Source organism: Siniperca chuatsi, linkage group LG20 (genome assembly GCF_020085105.1).
Source record: "Siniperca chuatsi isolate FFG_IHB_CAS linkage group LG20, ASM2008510v1, whole genome shotgun sequence".
Taxonomy (NCBI): domain Eukaryota; kingdom Metazoa; phylum Chordata; class Actinopteri; order Centrarchiformes; family Sinipercidae; genus Siniperca; species Siniperca chuatsi.
The window spans coordinates 16,288,499-16,308,471 of NC_058061.1; the positions used below are offsets into that span (position 1 = coordinate 16,288,499).

Consider the following 19,973-nt stretch of genomic DNA (forward strand, 5'->3'; position numbering starts at 1 on the left):
TTTGTGTACATGATGTACAACCAACATTGAGTGCTTTATACCCATAGAGTGTTGTATTATAAGTGGTTGCAGCATAATTATTTGACTATAAACCAGACCATCAGATTGACTTGACAGCACATATTGCTATATCTTTGCTGAAATGCCCATTTATAAATATATTAAGAGTACCCACAGTATTTCCACTATTAAAAGTTCTCAAAATATTACAGAGTGCATTCCCTGTGACCAGCTACTCAACCTTTAAATCACCGTCAACCACATGTACAGGCCAGAGAACAAGACATTTGTTTGAACATCCTTGCACGGAAATAAATGTGCCCATGTCTCCATAAAATCTAAATTGGAAGGCTTATTGTGTCCACGATTGCTTTTCAATTTGCTGACAATGGACAGCTTCTTCAGGATCAAGAAGCTGCACAAATTCATAATAGACATAGTCAATTCTGCTTATAGGTCACTTTTTCAAAGTGTAATACTTTCAAAGCAACATCTCAAATGACCAATAATCACATATTGCTTCTTAGAAAACCCACAAGACATAGCAGAAATAGGTTTTATTGAACAGCTGAATGAAGATAAATAATTGCACCCTTACATCCAGGTGTACAAGACACACCCAAAAGCTTACACACACACACACACACACACACACACGCGCGCGCTCTAACACTTGTACCAAGTCATTAAAACATATCACAGCAGTGGTTGAATAAATCAAGTTTTCACAGTTTGTGGAGTGTCGAGCTTTTTAAGGCTCAGGTCTCGTCTGACTCAGAGAAATGAACTGTGACTTGTGAGCTCTGAAGCTGACTGATCTGTCTCCTCAGCTGCATGATCTCTTCCTCCTGCTCTTCGACCCTTCTCTGCAAACCATGGATCACCTGAAGGGGGGGTGGGGGGGGAGAAATTCTTAAAATTGGTTGGTAATTATTATTAGGAACTTTACTGCAGATGCAAGTGTGATTAAGCCTTCCTAGATCCAACACGGAGCACTTTCTGGTGACACATGCCATGTAGCCACACACACAGTAAAACAAAAGATGCACATTATAAGTAATCCTAAATGTAATTTACATTTGTTTCCAGATAGTTGCATACTTTGTAGATTTTATCTCAGTTATCCCAAATAATTAAATATAAAATTGTTTATAGATCAAAAAGTCATGGGGGGATTTCATTATTTTTAGAGCTAAAATATATTCATATATCCCTACATACTATGTCTTTACTGCAGAAGAGTTCGCTCTGTAGAAGCTGGCTGGCTGTGGGCCGAACACCGGGCTCTTTACTCGTCAGCTTCGCGATGTACTTAGTCAGGACTGGCCATCTGTGGCAGAACGAGTCTGGGATTTTCCCCTCTCTCAGGTCTCCGAGGGTCCGGACCCGCTCCATCTCTGTCCCAAAGGGCTGGAATAGCTCCAGAGCCAGCACTCCAATGCTGTACATGTCTGACTGGGAGAGCAACAACAATACAAATAAAGTTTAGACTGACAGTTGTAAAAAATGGCATAGAAGAGTTAACAAAGATGGAGGTTAATGATAAAATGTGTGTCATGTTACAAGAAAAATTAAGTCTGGATTCATCATAATTTTACTATTATTTTGTTTACCTTTGAATCGTAATGGGAGCCCTTCAGCTGTTCTTGTGCAGCATATACAAATGTGCCGACACCTGTAGTATGTGAGGAATCTGCAAAATACACCAGAAATGTGACTTTAGCAAATAGCGCCATCTACCTGTGATAATGTGAGGTACTGTGTCATGAAAATATAACAAGCTAAGAGGTACAGTACCACTGCTGGGAGAGGTGGTGCTGTTATGGCCATCCAGTATTATATCCCTGCAGGCCAAACCAAAGTCCCCAATCCGAACATGGCAGTCATGACCATGGAGGAAAATGTTCCTTGGCTGTGGAAAAAACAAACACATTACAATTAGTTCCATTTGTCACTGGGTGTAGAGACGCAGAAATCTTTTTGCATGTGAGATCACAGTGTTTCATACAACATATTATAAGAAGAAATCAACAATTTTAGGGTTTCAGACCATCTAACATTACATTCTAAACATACACTTATTTTTCTAATATATTTCCCCATAAAGGCTCTGATGGGAAGACACATACTACATGACTGTCATGTAGATACTGGATGAAGCCACTGTAAAAAGGAGAGAGGATTCAGAATAAGCCAGGGCTTTACATCAACTACTCCATTCAAACTTGGAAATACTGTTCTTTATTTACTGCATTTTAAAAGATGGATTGGTAAGCATGTAAGCTTTTACAAATTAATAATTCCCTGCTTTCCTTAAAGTAAAATTTTAAAGTGCAACAAGCACTGGAACAACCTGTAAATTACTCAGAAGGGTGTAACCAGTCCCCATAATTGGCCCCACATGCAGCAAGAAGTTATCAGTTGTGACAGGAAGACCGTACATCAAACTTAGACACGTAACTCTCAAACCTACATGATGAAATCAGACTCACTGAAAACACCAAACACAGAAAACAGAAGTAGCTGCCGAAACTACCAAACACAGAAAACAGAAGCACTTTGATTTTCCCTCCTCAAGACTGCCAAATTAACCGACATCCCTCTGACAAATGTATGTTTGTATCAACAAACCAGACGAACCAGCTTTCAACCACCACACACACCTTCTGGAAGACTAAACACAGACAGCAGTGAAGCTGCGATGCCTGGTCATGTTGGAGGAGAGCAAGGAACATGAGGATGGGAGCGGTAACATTATCAAGTTTCACAACAATGAATTCTATACTGCAATTTTGGATGAAGACTTGAGATGTATAGAAGACATGTCAAAAAAGCATGGGAGCAACTTTCTCATCAAGATTCAAGATGGTGCACCCGGAGAAGTTTTCTGGAAGGTAACTGCAACAACGCAACCATTTATAAAAAAATACTTCTGAGAATTGAAACATGTCAAATGTAAGTTTCACTTTACATCAAAACTGTCACATGGACAGAAACATAGCATCTTATATATATTATAGTATCGCCAAATCAACGATAATCACAAAAAGATCATCCAATTTGTGAAAATAAAAGAAAAAAGTAAAAAAGAAAGTACTTCCTGTAGTGTTAGACTGCAACATATTTGTGTTTTACAGTATTCCAGTTTGTCTTCTCTTGTCTTGTCTTGCCTTGCCTTAGGGCCTTGCTATCCTTCCCCTTCACCTGGCTGCCTCTTACAGAAGAGTAAAGAGCATGCAGAGCCTGCTGTCAGCAGGGGCAGACCCTGAAATGAGGTCTGGACAAACACACGCAAGTATACGGATATACACACTTAAACCTAGCATCATGCCCATCAATACTACAGTGTTACATGAGGTTGTTTTTCTCATGGTTTAAGCCTCTCATAAAATAAACAAAAATGACTCAGCTGGAATAAAATGAACTCATTTCAGCTGAGGTAGTTTAGTTTATTTCCTAAAACAAAGAAGACTGCATAAGAGTAAGTACAGTAAGAGTCTAATTTCATTTTTGGTGACTTGATGACTTCCTGTTACAACTTCAAAGTGACACCCAGTACAATGACACGCATGTCACTGGTTCCTTTTATTTCTAATAAAACGTTGACAGCTTTCCATCTGCACCAACTTCACTGTCTCTTCCTGTGTCACAGGGACCAGCTCGGTCGAACCACTCTGCACGTGGTGATAACCTGTTGGCCAAGCATCCTGACTACTTGGCCAAAACCAGGTTCCAAGGCCCAGGCTGCTATGATCGGCGTGTGTAGGCAGGCAGAGGCCTGTCTGCGGCTCCTCTGTGAGCACGGTGTTAAAGTCAATGCAAAGGTGAAATGTTTTTCATACAGCAAATCAATGTTAAGCTTCTTTTTGCACTAATTTAAGCTCCTATCTGTGAAATTCGAGTTAAACAGAAAAGGTTCCACTTAACTTGGATAGTCTACAGAGTATTTGTAACATTTCAACAGCTTATTAGTTGAGATTCAACAATTTAACTGTTTCACAAATAAAGGTTTGGTTTAGGTTTAGGCACAAAAAACCTCTCGGTTAGGGTATGCACGTCAATTATCACATATATTTTATTGATAATCTGTTAAGCATCTACAGTCAACAGCGAAACAGTTGAAATGTTACATATACTCTATAATCTATCGGTAGGCGGACTAAAAGTAAAGTGTTACCCAAGAAAAAAGTCAAGAGTAATTTGTAGATTTGTGGATCAAAACATAAATTATGAAAAACATTTTTAAAAATCCTCAAATATATCTTTTTATAATTCCTTTTGAAATGTTTGTGCGTGTGTTTGTTGTGCTTCCTCTCTAGGTGGAGGAAAACAGTCACCAGACAGCTCTCCACCTATCAGTACGCTACAGGGCTCTGTCTGCTGTCCAAATTCTGGCCAGCTATGGTGCTGATGTTAATGCTGTGGACAGCAGTGGGATGACGCCCCTGCATATGGCTGCTGGGATCCTCCATAAGGACATTCTAGCCAGCTTGATCAAGGAGGGAGCAGATATTAACGTGGTTCGTGTTGTTGTTTCTTTTGGCAGTTGGCATTTGCTCTATTTTTTTCTTGCTTAAACACAATAAAACACAAAAGACCCTTTCACTGCAGTCATTTTGACGTGTCATAGCAGGGAAAGCACAGATAACGACTGCATTCCACATCTTACTGGGACACCTGAACAGAACAGAGCCATCGTCTTGAAAAAGGTAGAAAATCCTGACCTAGGACGGCGAAAGAAAGAAAATACTCTGAAGTAAGAAAATTCAAACAATTCGGCATAAAATAAGAATACCGAATACACGAAATGTGCCCAGTCCACAGACAAAAATAATGGCTTATTTAAGCCCTTATGCCATCTAACATCAAGCAAATCACGCATAGCGTAGGTCTCAATTCAACTAGGCAATTTCTCCTTTGAGGTAGACCAAACAAATGAAAAAATACTGAAAATACTATATTCACTAATGGTATAGTTTAGATTTTGGATTTTTTGTCACTTGTTGCTTCATTTTCTGTTTCATTGATAATAACTTGCCACAACACTTGAAAAAGCTGTTGACCAGTGATCTTGACCATATCTTAATCGCATTAGGTTACATCTGCCCTTCACTAAATTCAAGTAAATTCTTCACTATTTTCAAGGGGGTGAAGCAGTCTGGGAACACTGCTCTGCACCTATCTGCTGTGGCAATGGCTATGAAGACCACTAAAACCCTGGAGGACAACATTAGCTGCATCTCTGCGCTGCTTGAGCAGGGGGCCGAGGCCAACGCGGTGAACAAAGCTGGATTGACACCTTTACAGGAGGCGTGCAGCATGGGCAGCAAGGAGCTGGTGGACCTGCTGCTCAGGTACGGAGCCAACATCAATAAGCTGAGCAACGCAGGGGAGAACTGTCTGTTCCTGTTCCTGAACCACACGCCTAATGTAAGGAACAGCTCTCTGCTGGTGAAACTCCTCAGTCTGACCTCCCCGCTCACAGTCTACAACCAGAGCGGCCACCTGCCCTCCACCTTGACGCTCCCATGTTTCTTCAAACAGAGAGACCAGCTACTGAAACTCATTCAGCAGCCAAAGAGGCTTCAGGATATTTGCAAGACTGACATTTATCTAAAACATGTCCAAGACAAGAGAGAAGAGTTGAGAAGAATCCTGCCTGAGAGGATATATGACTTTGTAGTCAACTACTGGGAGAATTTACACATTTCCTTTCTGACAGATAGTGAACAGGACTCTTTTAATAACTTATTTGATATTGCTCCGATTTAACACCTGTGTGTCAATGCAAACTGCATGTGACTGTTTGCATTAAGCTACAGAGACACCTTCAATCTGATGCCCTCAAACATGTGCTGATCAAATAAAATCTATCAAAGCACTTTACCTTCAGGTCTCTGTGCATGATTCCCCTGGAGTGAATGTACTCCACTCCTTCAAGTATCTTTCTCAGCAGGCTGAGTGTGTGTTCAGTATCAACACATCCATAAGGGCCTGAAAATACAAAAATATATTTATTTTCCAAAATTGTCTTTTATATCTCAGAACAGATGTGAAATACATTTTCAGCATGAATTAAATTAAATTTGTAACATTTGTAAATGGTTAGAAGCTAGCAATCTAAAGTTGTGTGCTTTTATTAAATATAATCTGTAATGGAACAATTTAATATTGTAAAGTAATGCATGTGTTAAACAAATACATCTTGAGGTCTGTTCTTCTTTGGGCTTGGTGTTCCTGTCAGAGATCCAGTCCTTCAGTGAGCGCTCGCACAACTGCATCTGGATGTAGAGCATCAGGTGGAAGTGTACCTGCAGATATAGTCAAACCATAACTGAAAACTTGACATTGTTTTTGAGTGTACATTTCAAGATTTCTGAAAAAACATTTTTAACTTTCAGTAAGCTATAAAACTAAATCTTTCCAATCATTTGTCTTTAAGCACCTACCTCTTTAGAAGGCTTTGTTGTGCGTTTGTCAGCCCACTGCTGACATTCCCTGTCCATGCAGGAGTTGTTGTTCAGTTCGATGCTACTCCTGCTGGACTCCTCCTCTGACAGTGCTGAACTGTCCCAACCCGTGGCAGGACATTTGGAGCTCTTCATGGGACCTTGCTGTCCCAGGAACACACAGGGGACATAGTTCTCAGGAATCCTGCGCATCGTCTTGGGACACACCACCTGGTCCTTCTCTTGGGTTGGAACTAAAGCTTTGACGGGCTGGGTCTCTCTCGGGGGAACTTTGGCACTTGAAGCAGCATGTGTTGGTGCTTGACTGAGGCTTTGGAAAACTATCGAGGAGCTGCTGCCGCCGTCAGGGTTCTCACCAGAACTGGGAATGAAAGAGTCGAGATAGATTTAAAAAATTACTATTATTGCATCTACATGCCCTGAGATAAATACTGTAGCGTAAACAGTGTTTGAATTATTTTTTACCTGTCAAAAAAATTGTTATTAATAATTCATTCTTAGCATAAATGTGTAACCTTACCCACTTTTAATGCTATTTCTGTATAGAATCCACTATTTGAAAAGTTTAGTGGTCAATCACAAGAAAAATAAGTTTTAATATAGAATTTGCCTATTCACTTGTGCTCTGAATCAAGTTCGTAATTCATCTAAAGTAGTCCACCAGAAGGTAAATAACATATAATAAATAATACTAGGGCCGAAACTTACGATTAATTCCATTATTGATAAATATTCTAATTATTTTCTAAAAAAATAGTTCTCAATCATTTGGTTTATATAATGACAGAAAATAGTGAAAAATGTTCATAACAATTCAGTTAACGTTGGATCCTACCTGTCTTGATGTCCAGGTGATTCCAGTGCAGGCAGGAGAGATTCAGAATCTGCAACAGAGTTCTTTTTCACATAAAGCTCGTTTTATGATAAGCACAGTCGGTGTTATTGTTCACTGAGCTCTGTGAATAGTAACTTCACTAATTTCAGTCCAACAAGCTTGCTGCAGGACAGCAGTTAAATACTCACATGCCGCAGGCTGAACATGTTCCATCCACGCAGTGTGATAGCCCACAACATTTACATGCTGCAGGCTGGACAGCACTTTGACTTCCCTGAGGACCTAGAGCAAAACAAAATAATCTAATTATTAGTCTATTATATCTCTGCATTTGGGCATAAAAAGGGTCTATTGATAAAACACTGATGGCCCACCTTCATGCAGTCATCCTTTGAGACTTTTTTGATGAGAATTTTCTTCACAGCATAATGCTGTCCATCCAGTTTGTTCATAACCTACAAGATGATGTCAAAGATAACATGATTGTGTTGATCAACTCAAGTCATGTTCTTCTTTAGAGGAGATTGTGAAAAAATTGTGTGGAACAGAACAGAGTAAAATACCTTAAAAACATTTCCATATGATCCTTTTCCAAGTCTACATAATTCTTCAAACTCACTAAGATACCGGGACGTCTGCGCTTGAAACAGTCCCTCCTTAGGTCTGTGGGGAGCCAAAAACAAACATCTCTTACACGATACTTAAATAGTCCTTTAAAGCAACTCAACATCATAAACTACTCAGCCTACCTTACAGTAGGATTGTGTGTGTTTGTGCCAAGACGTTGTTGGCCCTGCAAAATGAGATGAGGACAGTAACCACACTGTGGACATGATAACAATTAACGCAAGATTGTACCAGTTAGTAAACTGTTGAAGCACTACCCCGTTTACATAATTGTAAGCTGAGTTTATGGCTTTGATCAATAATAATAATCACTTTACATAATTTGTTAATCCCAACATCAGACATACAACATACAGACATACTGGTGACTTGTCCAGTTACCTGTGGGTACAGCGAGGAGCTGGCAGCATGAAGCAGCTCAGTGAAGGCCCGATTGTGCTGGAGTCTGACGGTGCTGAACTCATCACATATGGCCAAAGGTGAGAGGAGGTTCATGGCAGCTAAACGCTGGCCAATCACTATCAGAGGGACAGCAAAATAATTAATTTGGAATTAATAACAAACAATAATCTCAGAATACTTCACACAGCCTGGCGTAGGGACAGATTGCTGAACACGTATTTACACATCTCAGTACGTGCCTTTAAACAGCATGCGTGAGCGAACTGGGTTGCTCTCGTAGACGAAGCACAGGTGCTCCAGTAGAGACCCCAGGAGAAGGTGGTTGGGGATTGCTGAGGCAAACTCGTGGATGGACGGGTAATGTCTACCAGCCATCAACACCTCATGGTTATTGTCTGTGTCGGAAGCTGAGCATACAGAATAAAAAATAAAAATGAGAAAGAGGAAGCTGTGGTAAATTATAATGAAATAATGTTTGGCATGATTCTTTGTTCAGTTTTGTTCTTGCATCATTTTTGCCTTAAAAAGGCTCAAACTGGAGATTGTAGCACAAAACAACAGTAGTAATTAGATTTGACTTTGTTGAAAATAAAGTCAAATACACATATAACCACAATATTTCTTCAGTATAGTCTTACCTTCTTCAATTACTTTTGCTATCATTTCAACAATGTTTTTGTCTCCTAGGTCCATTTTTCTGTATAAAAACACTTTTGGTCCAATATTAAGCACTCGGAGCTGTACTAATGATTATCCTGTTCACTTCCAAGGCAAAAAAGTAGCTCATCTTGTTTATACATAAGGGGGTGTGCACAGCAGTAATGCTTATCTGCCTGTTCCAGCGGACACCAGCCTCCTCCACCTACTGTACTCTATAAACACAGTGACCAAGCTGAGACACTTGGTCACTGTGCCAGAATGGGAAGGAGAGGCTGTTTCATCATACTGCAGGATGTGTGGAGCAGCAAGTCTTGACACAGAAATTCATTGCTGGACTAAGATTTTACTTGATCGTACATCCCGATGATGTCACAAGACCCATGCAAACTTAGCTGGCAACTGCAAGTTTGCATGGTAAAGGGGCACTCCACTGTTTTAACACACAAAGGTCAACTTACTCGTCATGGAGAGTACTACTCGGTCTATGAAAACAGCTGTATAAAGTCTTCTGTGGCTCTGGAGGGAGCTTTCTAAAGTCTGAGAAAACAATCCTCATGATGTCACCAAGGTAATATTGAGTTTGGCTTCAGGTTTCAAACATCTGACACAAAACGTGTTAAAGGACTGGATGGCTAATAACTTTGTACAGCTAAATGCATATAAGACTGAGGTCTTTATCATAGCTTCAGATAGCATAGCTTCCAAGGTTGCTCAGAGTATCAGGTCCCTTTCTTCAGTTGTACAGTCTAATCTTAGAAATCTCAGTGTTGTATTTGATCAGGCTATGTACTCCGATCAACATATCAAATCGTTGACCCGTACATGTTTCTTCCAATTAAGAAACATTGCCAAACTCAGGTCTTTTTTCTATCACAACCTGAGCTAGAAAAGATTCACGCTTTTATATCATCCTGGCTAGACTACTGCAATTCCCTTTTCACCTCAGCATGTCGTCCCTGGACCGTCTACAAATGGTCCAGAACGCTGCTGCAAGGCTGCTGACCAGGTCCAGCAGGTCGACTTACATCACAACCATCTTATCTTCTTTACATTGGCTTCCCATCAGGTTCAGGATTCATTTAAGGTTCTTGTTTTCATATATAGAGCCCTGCATGGTCAGGTACCTGTGTAGATCGCTGACCTGCTCCACCCTTATATCACCAGTAGGTCACTTAGGTCTTCTGACCAGGGCTGACTGGTTGTCCCACGTGTTTGACTGAAAACAAAAGGTGATTGTGCCTTTGAAGTGGTGGCTCCGACACTGTGGAACGCTCTTCCTACAGACACACGATCTGCGGTCTCCGATGACGCCTTTAAAAGCAGCTGAAGACTCATTTATTCAAACTGTCTCGTCTGCTGTCTAGTGTTTGTAATTTTGTGTGTTTTTAAGGTCTATTGTTGCTTATGTTGGATTCTGTTTACTATTTTTATGGTGTTATTTTTTAACAATTTTACTCTTGTGAAGCACTTTGTGACCTTGCTCTGAGAAAGGTGCTTTACTAAATAAACTTTTCTTACTTACTTATTTATAAACTGGGGACATGTAGTCATGTAACCTGTCCTCCTACTTTATGAATGTGCAATATCAAATTGCTGGAGTATCCCTTTAAGCCTGTTGATTAGGGTTGGGCTGTATAGAAAGAAATAGCACAATATCCATAAGACCTTGATATATAATGTGGTATAAATCAATATTAGACGAAGGTCTTATTGTGGTTTATTTCTGTTTAGAAATGGGGGGAAAAAACATGTCAAGATGTCTAGTTGTTGTTCATAACGTTAGACTGCAACAGTTCTGGGAGAAATCTAGAAATTGTGAAAGTGTAAAATTAGACACCTTTAGAGTCCTTTAACAGGCTTGTCATATTTTCTCTTCATGCAATAGAGAACAGGACTGGACTGTCCAAATATGTAGGAATATGTTTATTTGACAGGTTATTTCTGTAAGGATCAAAGTTGGTCCTTAGAGGCTGATAGTCTGCGATATATGTAACAGGAGGACGCTGTCATGGCTGGTATAGGATGACAGACTGTCCTAAACGGAGGAAAAGACTAACACTCGTTTGAATGGAAATGCATTTTGTTGCCCAATCTGCACAAACTATATGAACTGACATGCAAAAAGGTTGTCTGATATCTGTACACATGCTGGAGTAATGGCAGCTTGAAGAGAAGGGGAAGGAGGCTCGAAGTCACGTTGTTGTTCACATGGTCTATAAATCCTTAACTACGCCCCTGCCAGTTAAAAAAAAAAAAAAAAAAAAGCAACGACACTGTAAACTACTCAACATCAGACCTTTCATTCTGGTGTCTCTGTGTCAAGCAATGTGGGATTACCTAACGCCACTAATGTTTACTTAATAGGGATGAGTAAACAGTAACGTAACACTAGGCAGCATGTTTAAACACAAGAAGAAAAGCTGCTTACTGTCAAACTGGACTTCATCGTCCTCTTCACTTGCCAAATTTAACAGGCTAACGTTACTGTCAATCTCATGTCTCCTGATGGGCTTAATGTAGCGGTGGACCAAGAGGTTACTGCTGCTTCCAGAACATTCCTCTGCCAGCAGGACTCCGTTGTTGGACGTTGAACTGTGCATTTTTGTATGTGGAAAATGGTGACTTAACAAAACAAAGTACTTATTTTAAAACGCAGCCCAATTCACAACAGCTACCTCATATCTGCAGTATCACTCGTTAAATCATGGCTTCCCAAATGTTTACATCGTATGAATCTATCAGAAAAGTGAGATATTTCTACCACAAGTCCCACACGGTCGGGCATGTCACTAGACGGCCATGATTCAACGGCAGTAACGTGAGTAGCATAGGGACCGTCTGACAATGTACGTGCTTGATTTCCAACAAGATTAACTGATAAAAAAGGTTTTACTCAAAATTACAGCATAAGATCAACATGCGTGTAGTGTTCTAACAGAAATATAATTGTTCAGTTTCAAACCTTGGAGAATGACCTTGCAACAAAAAGCGATTTATTCGTTTTTTTACAATATGCGGTAATTGCACATGCGCCCTAACATCCCAATGTCTCGGTGGGTTTGATGATGAAATGCCGCAAAGTTTGAGGCAACGGTTTCTATAATACATGTTTCTGTACTGCGATATCATTTGTTTGACGTTGTTACCACTCTTATATTTTGTGGTTGTTATGTGAGGTTGCTGTTTTACACACTCTACATGTTATACTATTACTTAACAGTCAAACTGCGCAGTTTTGCGCACAGGTGACGCTCGCGAACAATCTGCTCAGTCCGCGCGGTACAGCTTCACTTTGGTGTTTACAACGTGATGTCGTGAAGCGGTTTCACTGACAACAGTTAGTTAAAACAAACTAGCTACATTTGACAATGGCGACTAATTAGCGGGTGTCTCTTCCTGTCACTGTTTCAGATAGAGGCATATATCAAAATCTCAGGATACAAGTGACATCCCCCTCAAGCTTTTCACTCTTGAGAGATGTCTGATGCTTCGTAAGTTAACTTAGCTACCAGAGTATTTCTTTATTTAACTTGCCTGCAGATATTTTTGTTTTTATACCATGCAAGTCGACATTGTTAAACATGTATTACATTTTAGACCCAGTCCGTTCCGTTTTCATGTAGATTAATTTGAACCTGGACCTCACTTCATTGGAAAATCAGCAAGGGCGTGTATATTATGCATCCTTACTTACATCTAAAGAATAATAGAGCCACTCTACAATACACTGTAATAAGTATAACAATTCCCATAATCCTCATGTCGTCCTTCATCACAGATGAGAGAACACGGGGTTTAAAGAGCTTATAACATCTTTTTTTCTAGCTAGCTGTACATGTATAAATCTGTTGCTGCAATATTTAGCAGAAGGTAAAGTTATACACCATTGTAACTAAGTACTGGTTTTCTTCTCGGCAGCTCTGAACCTGCCGGAGCCATCAAGGCCATTGACAAGCACTCAGTGCATCAGATCTGCTCAGGACAGGTGGTGCTGACTTTGGCCACTGCAGTCAAAGAGCTGGTGGAAAACAGCATCGATGCAGGGGCCACCAACATTGGTAAGTATTGAGGCACACAGTATCACACATTCTTTTATCTGTCTTTTTAAAAAGCTGAAACATGATACTGGGGTTTTCTGTTTGCTGATGATGTTTTGTGATAGCGCACCTATCACTCATGAGAGCTACAGTTGTGAATGCTGACAAAATAATCATTCTGTCTTTTGTTTAAATGACAAGGTGCCCATGTTTTACAGTCCAGTACAATAGGAGATATTGGTTTAGCTTAAAATATGGGCTAAAATTCTATTGACAATTGAAAACTAGTGGAACAGAAGCCCACCTGGAGCAAGCTTCTCACTGTACTGTGAAGGATTCATCTGCGTAGTACGATTTAAAGAAAACAAGATTGCTATGAATGCTTGTCATTGTTTTGTTCAGTATCACATTGTTGTATGTTCCAGATGTCAGGCTGAAGGAGTGTGGAGCTGAACTAGTGGAAGTGTCAGACAATGGCAAAGGAGTAGAAGAGGCCAACTTTGAAGGACTGAGTAAGTGTGAGCTTTGTTTATCTCCGCCCTGTTAGTCAGAGTCTACCTAATCTTCTGGGTTATGTGAAACTTCTTCCGTCTGTTCCGCAGCATTGAAGCATCACACGTCAAAACTGAGGGATTTCTCTGATCTCATCCATGTGGAAACATTTGGCTTCAGAGGTGAAGCCCTCAGCTCTTTATGTGCTCTGAGGTAAAACACTTCAACAGCCACATTCGTTCAGCTCATACACCTACATTACTTGTCACCTCGTCAACTAAAATCCCCTCCGCTCCCCCCCTGCTACAGTAACCTGAGTGTGGTGACATGCCACGAGTCCAGCCAGGTGGGGACCAAGCTGGTGTTTGACCACAAAGGCCACCTAGTGCAGCAGTCACCCCATCCCCGGCAGCAGGGCTCCACAGTCAGCCTGCAGCAGCTCTTCTACACCCTGCCTGTTCGGCATAAGGAGTTCCAGCGCAATATTAAGAAGGTCAGTCATCAAAGGATCATTCTTATGTTTCTGCATGTTTTAGTCTACTATGTTACTACCAATCATATACATTAAATGAAACTCCTGATAGTTTTCTAAAGCACGAGAGTGTCTTTGGTTTACAGGGTTTTCCTACAGTCTAGGCAGCCATTGGTTTCCATTCATGTTGTCTTGCAATTACTTAACACTTGCTTGGGATCCATAACAGTGAACATTTAGTTACTTTATCATTGCATGGTAACAGAGAAATGGTGTTTTCTTTATCTGGTGGGAGTCTGAGCAGAAACCTTAAGGCAAGGAACCAAATTCACATGATATGTTTGACAATGCCCATTTTTCCTCATTGTTTTTCTTCAAGGTTTGATTTTCTGACAATATAGCGTGGAAATGCAACTGTTTCCTTGGTGAATGTACACCTAGGACAGCAACAAGCCCTGGATGTCTGAGCTTCCCACCAGCACATGAACATACCACCTGGAAGACTTCAATTGCAATCTATGCTTTCAAATGTATGATAACACTGTAGCAGGACTGTTACTACCGTGGCTTCCCCTGGCATAAACACGGACGCAGCAGGGCGTTTCACAGGTCACGCCTTTTATTTATTCAGACTGCTCACACACGCCTACTTTCAGCAATCAACAAAAACAGTCAACCACAACGCCTCTTGCTTGCCCGGCTTGGGTGCGCTGGTCGCGATCCAAAGAGTCCACAAGTTCCACAGTCAGCCTGGTTGTCTGTCTTGTCTGTGTGTGAGCACCTCTAGTCCAGCATGCTACTGCATATAAAGGGGAGAGCATAATTAGTCAACAAGACACAACAGTGACAATTAGCTCTCCCTGACGCTGCTCACCTGAGACACTCCCCTACCTCTCCTTCTGCAGCTGACAGCTAACCATGCCCACCTCCACAAACACTATTATAACTAGGGCTGCACAATTAATTTTAAATACTATCGAAATCGCAATATGACCAAGTGCAATATCCAAATCGCAGAAGCTGCAGTTTTTTGATGAAGGTAAAATGTGTGACAAAACAGCATTATTATGAAGTACTGTAGTGCTGCAGCGATGCTTTGGCCTACAAATCTTGTTCTCCAGATGTAAGAAAACACATTTGTTTGATATAGACCCCAACAAATGTCACATCATCATGATTTTAATAGTTTTTTCAGTGAAAATGAAAATTGTATGCACAAACGATAATTTCCACTAATCGTGAATCATATCGAAATCGTAATATCTGTCAAAATAATAAGCAATATGATTATTTTTTACCATATTGTGCAGCCCTAATTATAACACAATATAATTGTTCAGTGTGATGAATCATCCACTTTATCTCCAACCAGTTTCTAGACTTTGCAAGTTTCCATATCATGAATGGAACCGAGTGGATGCCTGGACGATAGGAAAAAGACATGAATCAATGTGAAAATGAAAATGGTCAGCAGAAACAACATAACTAACTAAAATAAAATAATTCTAACAAAATCTGAAGTAAAACTATTTTCTCAGAACATAATATAAATGTATATAAATGTAATGCTTTGCAAATGTCATTTTTCACTTAGTATCTTTGGCTCTAAACTAATAAATTCAATCAGTGGCTAATTAAATGACCATTCATCTTTAATCCCAAATATTTCATTGTTCTGTAATTTCAGGAGTATGCCAAAATGATACATATCCTGCAGTCCTACTGTATCATCTCTACAGGAGTGCGTATCACCTGCTCCAACCAAAATGGCCAGGGAAAGCGCAGCACAGTCCTCAGCACCAGTGGCAGCCAGTGTATGAGAGACAACATAGGGGCCATATATGGACCAAAACAGGTTGGAACATTAGTTTCACACTTTTCTTGACTATACTGTTTATTTGCAATCTGCAGAAGGTGTCAGTCTGACCATATCAATGCTGTGGGATGACAGTCCAATTCTCCAAGATGCTGCCTGGAACTAAATAAAACACTTCTTCTTTCTTAATGTTCATTGAGTTGTTTTAATGAGTTTAACTGGCATTTAAGTCAATATCCAAGAGTTGAGGAATTCCGCAGCCCTTAGAGGAACTCTGTAATTCCTCAGTTGAAGTGAAGTCTGCCAATTGTTCTGTCAAATTGCCTTATTTGATTTGCTAAATATTTAATTTCAATGTCTGTTGTGTGTTCTACAGCTACAGAGTCTTCTGCCTTTTCAGCAAGTTTCTCCTACAGAAGATGTTCTTGAAGAATATGGACTCAAAGATGCAGACCTACCCAAACAGCTTTTTTCGTGAGTGACACCATTGCATGGAAGTCCTGTGTATGCCTTCTCTGCAAACACAGCAGTGGTTTTTTGGGGGGGTTTGTTTCTAAAGGCTCTTTTTTGGCAGCATCACAGGGTTTGTGTCACGAGGAGACCATGGCGTTGGGAGAAGTGCCACAGACAGGCAGTTCTTTTTCATTAACAACCGGCCATGTGATCCCATTAAGGTAATTCATGTTAAGTTTAAGTCCCCTTATGTAGTTGTAAGCAGATATAAAGACTTTTTAAAGTGTTTATTGATGTACAGTATTTCTCAAAAAACTTCTCCTATGAAGACATATTCTATATTATTACAACTGTATTTTACTATATTGTCATTCGTTATCTCTTAATAAAGCAGCCTCCACTTGGTGCTTATAGATGACAAATATATTAATAAACACTTATATCAGCTTGCAACTACATTATAGTGTGTTTATAAATGTTTATATACTGCTAATGAATGCTAAAAAGGAGGACTTAATTAAAGTGTTACCAGTGAGGGTTCACATTTTCAGCCTAATCTCTGGTTATTCCCAATTTGCAGGTGACCAAACTTGTGAATGAAGTTTATCATATGTACAACAGACATCAATATCCATTTGTTGCATTGAACATAGCTGTTGCCTCTGGTAAGAAAATAGCTGAACTGAAGTTAATTTTTAATTGAAACCCACACTGCTGACTTTCTGTGCTACATGAGCGTTTGTTGTGGTGTTATTTCAGAGTGTGTGGATGTGAACGTAACGCCAGACAAACGACAGATTTTCCTTCAGGAGGAGAAACTCTTGCTGGCTATTCTGAAGACCTCTCTTATCAACATGTATGAGGCTGGAGTCAATAAGATCAGCCTGAATTATACGTCCATACCCAGCACCAGTAAGAACAGATCATAAGATGTGTATATTGATATTATAGCAGAGTAATATCACTGTGTTTCCATTCCAGTGCTTTTATTTTGATTGTTTGTCTGTCACTTGTCTAGATACAACGCCTGCATCCGAAATCTGTCAGGTTGTCTCGCCTAATGAGAACATGCCAGAACCTGGAGAGGAACCAGTGACTCAGAGCCCAAAGTTGTCCCTAAACCTGGCCGGCCTAAAAGCAGCTTTTTCAAGTCATCACAGCTCCAATTCTGGGAACAAGTCAAGTATTGCAAAAGCTGCAAACAGTGGCCCAACACAGAAAACACTGCAGTCTTTTTTTAAGGACACTGTCAAACCTCCTACCTGCAACCCAAGTGCAAAATCTCCTTTGAAACCCACAAGAGATCTAGCTAAATACTCCCCAGTGGGAAAGTCAGTGCTAGATGGGTTCAGGTACGGAAAGACGTTATGCAGTGATACAGACTCAGAAAAAGACAGTGCTGTGTTCACTTGTGACTTGGCAACAGCAGATTTTCAGTGTTCTGGCCTGGAGTTCAGTTCTCCTGGACCTGCCAGTGTAAAAAATGAAACACTCGAAGAAACATCAGACTATACTGTTCCCAAAGACCCAGAGTTACAGACTGAGCCATGCACTTCCAATGAGGACTGTGCTGTGAGCCCAGATGCCAAGAGGACCAGGACAGAGAGACCACATTTCCCCACAGAACACAAATCTAACACTTTTTCAAACTGTTTTGAGAATTCCTCCTTGACAGTGGACGCTGCAGTCTGCATACAGAGGAGGATGGTGCCTCTCCATTTCTCTCTACAAGAGCTGGCAGGGAAGGTGAAGAGGTTGCAGGACCAGCGGAAACAGAGGGCCGGTGAGGATCTGCGCTATCGACGCTTCAGGGCCAAGATCAACCCTGGAGAAAACCAAAGTGCAGAGGAAGAGCTCAAGAAAGAAATCAGGTAGGATCTGACTCCTGTAACTACTGCTGACTGAACTTGCCAGTATTGGAGTGTAATTTCCACAACAGTAAATGATCTTTCTTCCATCCCTACAGTAAAGACATGTTCAAACAGATGGAGATCATCGGTCAGTTTAACCTGGGCTTCATTATCACCAAACTCAACTCGGACATCTTCATGATTGACCAGCATGCCACAGATGAGAAATACAACTTTGAGATGCTGCAGCAGCACACTGCGCTCCAAGGACAGAAACTCATAGTGTAAGAATCTAAATCAGTTGATACATTTTTCCTTGTGTTGTTTAAAAATGATCTTTTTACTGGTCAGTGATCTTTTTTTTTTCTTTATGTTTGCAGCCCTCAGAAGCTTCACCTCACTGCTATCAGTGAAAATGTACTCATAGAGAACATTGAGATTTTCAGAAAGAATGGCTTTGAATTCCTTGTCGATGAGGACGGTATGAACATTTAACCATCAAATAGAGTTGATTGATAATTTTATCTCAAGTTCAAAACAGTTACACCCATTTTGATGATTACAAATACTAAACCAACTTTTTTTTATTGAGACTGCAGCTCAGGTGATGGAGAGGGTTAAACTGGTGTCTCTGCCCACCAGTAAAAACTGGACATTTGGCCCAGCCGACATTGAAGAGCTGATCTTCATGTTGAGTGACAGCCCAGGGGTCATGTGTCGACCATCCCGCGTCAGGCAGATGTTTGCCTCCCGAGCCTGTAGAAAATCTGTGAGTTTATACTGATAATAAACAGACACTTTTAAGTATTTTCAGATATTTAGACTGAGCCAGGTTTTGGCTTTAGATTAGGACAGCAGTCATCATCAGAATGTTATTTTCCCACCTTGGTCATTAGTGGTACACAAATGTTTTTATACGTTTAGGCCATTTACAATCAGTCACTTATGCTTTCCATCACTACAGACCATTTTAGAAAGCACAACATATTTTTTTTGTCTTCTGTCTGTCTATCCAGCAGCCACTGATTTCCCTTCAATTCCTTGCACACTGAAAATAAACTGTAAATATCATATGTACTTTCAATTTAAATCAGTTATGTTATTGTGAGCACAGACTTGCAATGACATTGTTCATTTGAAAAAAGTAGACGTACAAGAAACTTTTGAACCTCTGCAAGTTCATTGTAATACTGTACTGCAATTAGTGGAAGCAAATGGCTGCATGGATGATCAAATAATAAAAACCCACAAATCTAAAACTTTTGGTTTTGGTAGTAATGTAAGGTGTTTGTGATGATCCACAATAAGACCACTTGTTATTCAGTTTTGTTATAGACTGATTGAATAACATTACTGTTTTCCTGCCACATTATCTATTGTTTTGCTCATGTCCATCTTCAGGTGATGATTGGCACTGCTCTGAGTGTCAGTGAGATGAAGAAGCTCCTGGTTCACATGGGGGAGATTGAGCATCCATGGAACTGTCCTCACGGCAGACCCACCATGAGACACCTCGCCAACCTGGACATCATCTCACAAGACTGACCATGTTAAGGAAGGAACTGTCGGAGAATCTTACTTTACACTGACCTAACATAACTGTGCTCTCATTCCAGTTTATTTCTGTTAAACATCACCCTTGCTGATGCATCGATACACAGAAGACTGAGTCCAAACCATAGATGCTGTATATTTGTATGGTTCAAATGCTTGGTATTGACTGATTAGTGTGTATTTCTCAATGTCTGTTATGTGTGTTCTGATTTTATTTGTCTTTTGTATCACAAAATATATTTCTTATATTTTAACACCTAGTTAATGGAGGAAATAAACAAGATATGTTGCAACGTTTGTGGCCA

General features: G+C 40.2%; 3 protein-coding genes across 9 annotated transcripts; 2 read left to right on the forward strand and 1 right to left on the reverse strand.

Moving 5' to 3' along the window:
• Positions 1 to 542: 542 nt before the first annotated feature.
• Positions 543 to 11,594, reverse strand: eif2ak1 (eukaryotic translation initiation factor 2-alpha kinase 1). Of its 2 annotated transcripts, none has more exons than XM_044178961.1 (15): positions 11,423 to 11,594; positions 8,574 to 8,741; positions 8,314 to 8,450; positions 8,055 to 8,098; positions 7,869 to 7,968; positions 7,680 to 7,760; positions 7,494 to 7,587; positions 7,306 to 7,354; positions 6,450 to 6,831; positions 6,203 to 6,311; positions 5,888 to 5,994; positions 1,798 to 1,912; positions 1,614 to 1,693; positions 1,222 to 1,455; positions 543 to 884 (listed from the first exon to the last, which is right to left on the reverse strand). In XM_044178961.1, the coding sequence occupies exons 1-15, from the start codon at positions 11,592 to 11,594 to the stop codon at positions 759 to 761; spliced, it is 1,998 nt and encodes a 665-aa protein (XP_044034896.1). In that variant the 3' UTR covers positions 543 to 758. The 2 variants fall into 2 exon arrangements, with proteins under 2 accessions (XP_044034896.1, XP_044034897.1); XM_044178962.1 differs by lacking the exon at positions 11,423 to 11,594 and adding an exon at positions 8,973 to 9,189.
• On the forward strand, positions 2,130 to 5,886 carry LOC122867767 (ankyrin repeat domain-containing protein 61-like). 2 transcript variants are annotated; one of them, XM_044178963.1, is made up of 5 exons: positions 2,130 to 2,894; positions 3,181 to 3,275; positions 3,653 to 3,824; positions 4,320 to 4,520; positions 5,146 to 5,886. In XM_044178963.1, exons 1-5 carry the CDS (start codon positions 2,712 to 2,714, stop codon positions 5,770 to 5,772), a joined length of 1,278 nt encoding a protein of 425 aa, XP_044034898.1. In that variant the 5' UTR covers positions 2,130 to 2,711; the 3' UTR covers positions 5,773 to 5,886. The 2 variants fall into 2 exon arrangements, with proteins under 2 accessions (XP_044034898.1, XP_044034899.1); XM_044178964.1 differs by having other exon boundaries at positions 2,756 to 2,894; positions 3,146 to 3,275.
• Positions 9,247 to 19,965, forward strand: pms2 (PMS1 homolog 2, mismatch repair system component). 5 transcript variants are annotated; one of them, XM_044178956.1, is made up of 15 exons: positions 9,247 to 9,562; positions 12,913 to 13,052; positions 13,457 to 13,543; positions 13,634 to 13,736; positions 13,833 to 14,016; positions 15,683 to 15,850; positions 16,188 to 16,285; positions 16,386 to 16,485; positions 16,845 to 16,929; positions 17,024 to 17,176; positions 17,283 to 18,135; positions 18,231 to 18,398; positions 18,495 to 18,595; positions 18,714 to 18,883; positions 19,516 to 19,965. In XM_044178956.1, the coding sequence occupies exons 1-15, from the start codon at positions 9,549 to 9,551 to the stop codon at positions 19,657 to 19,659; spliced, it is 2,568 nt and encodes an 855-aa protein (XP_044034891.1). In that variant the 5' UTR covers positions 9,247 to 9,548; the 3' UTR covers positions 19,660 to 19,965. The 5 variants fall into 5 exon arrangements, 4 of the variants coding, with proteins under 4 accessions (XP_044034891.1, XP_044034889.1, XP_044034893.1 ...); XR_006375986.1 differs by lacking the exon at positions 9,247 to 9,562 and adding an exon at positions 11,681 to 11,812 and having other exon boundaries at positions 18,757 to 18,883; positions 19,516 to 19,654; XM_044178954.1 differs by lacking the exon at positions 9,247 to 9,562 and adding an exon at positions 11,681 to 11,812.
• The last annotated feature ends 8 nt before the right edge of the window (positions 19,966 to 19,973 follow it).

Excerpts from the sequence above, each read along its gene's own strand:
- LOC122867767 (XM_044178963.1), top strand. The coding sequence starts at position 2,712 with ATGTTGGAGGAGAGCAAGGAACATGAGGATGGGAGCGGTAACATTATC. Across the intron at positions 3,825-4,319 it reads GTGTTAAAGTCAATGCAAAG|GTGGAGGAAAACAGTCACCA; the intron begins GTGAAATGTTTT and ends CTTCCTCTCTAG. Across the intron at positions 4,521-5,145 it reads AGGGAGCAGATATTAACGTG|GGGGTGAAGCAGTCTGGGAA; the intron begins GTTCGTGTTGTT and ends ACTATTTTCAAG.
- eif2ak1 (XM_044178961.1), bottom strand. The coding sequence starts at position 11,594 with ATGCACAGTTCAACGTCCAACAACGGAGTCCTGCTGGCAGAGGAATGT. Across the intron at positions 8,099-8,313 it reads GCTCCTCGCTGTACCCACAG|GGCCAACAACGTCTTGGCAC; the intron begins GTAACTGGACAA and ends CTCATTTTGCAG. Across the intron at positions 7,969-8,054 it reads ACACACAATCCTACTGTAAG|ACCTAAGGAGGGACTGTTTC; the intron begins GTAGGCTGAGTA and ends GGCTCCCCACAG.
- pms2 (XM_044178954.1), top strand. The coding sequence starts at position 11,778 with ATGTCACTAGACGGCCATGATTCAACGGCAGTAAC. Across the intron at positions 13,737-13,832 it reads AGCTCTTTATGTGCTCTGAG|TAACCTGAGTGTGGTGACAT; the intron begins GTAAAACACTTC and ends CCCCTGCTACAG. Across the intron at positions 16,486-16,844 it reads GGCCATGTGATCCCATTAAG|GTGACCAAACTTGTGAATGA; the intron begins GTAATTCATGTT and ends CCCAATTTGCAG.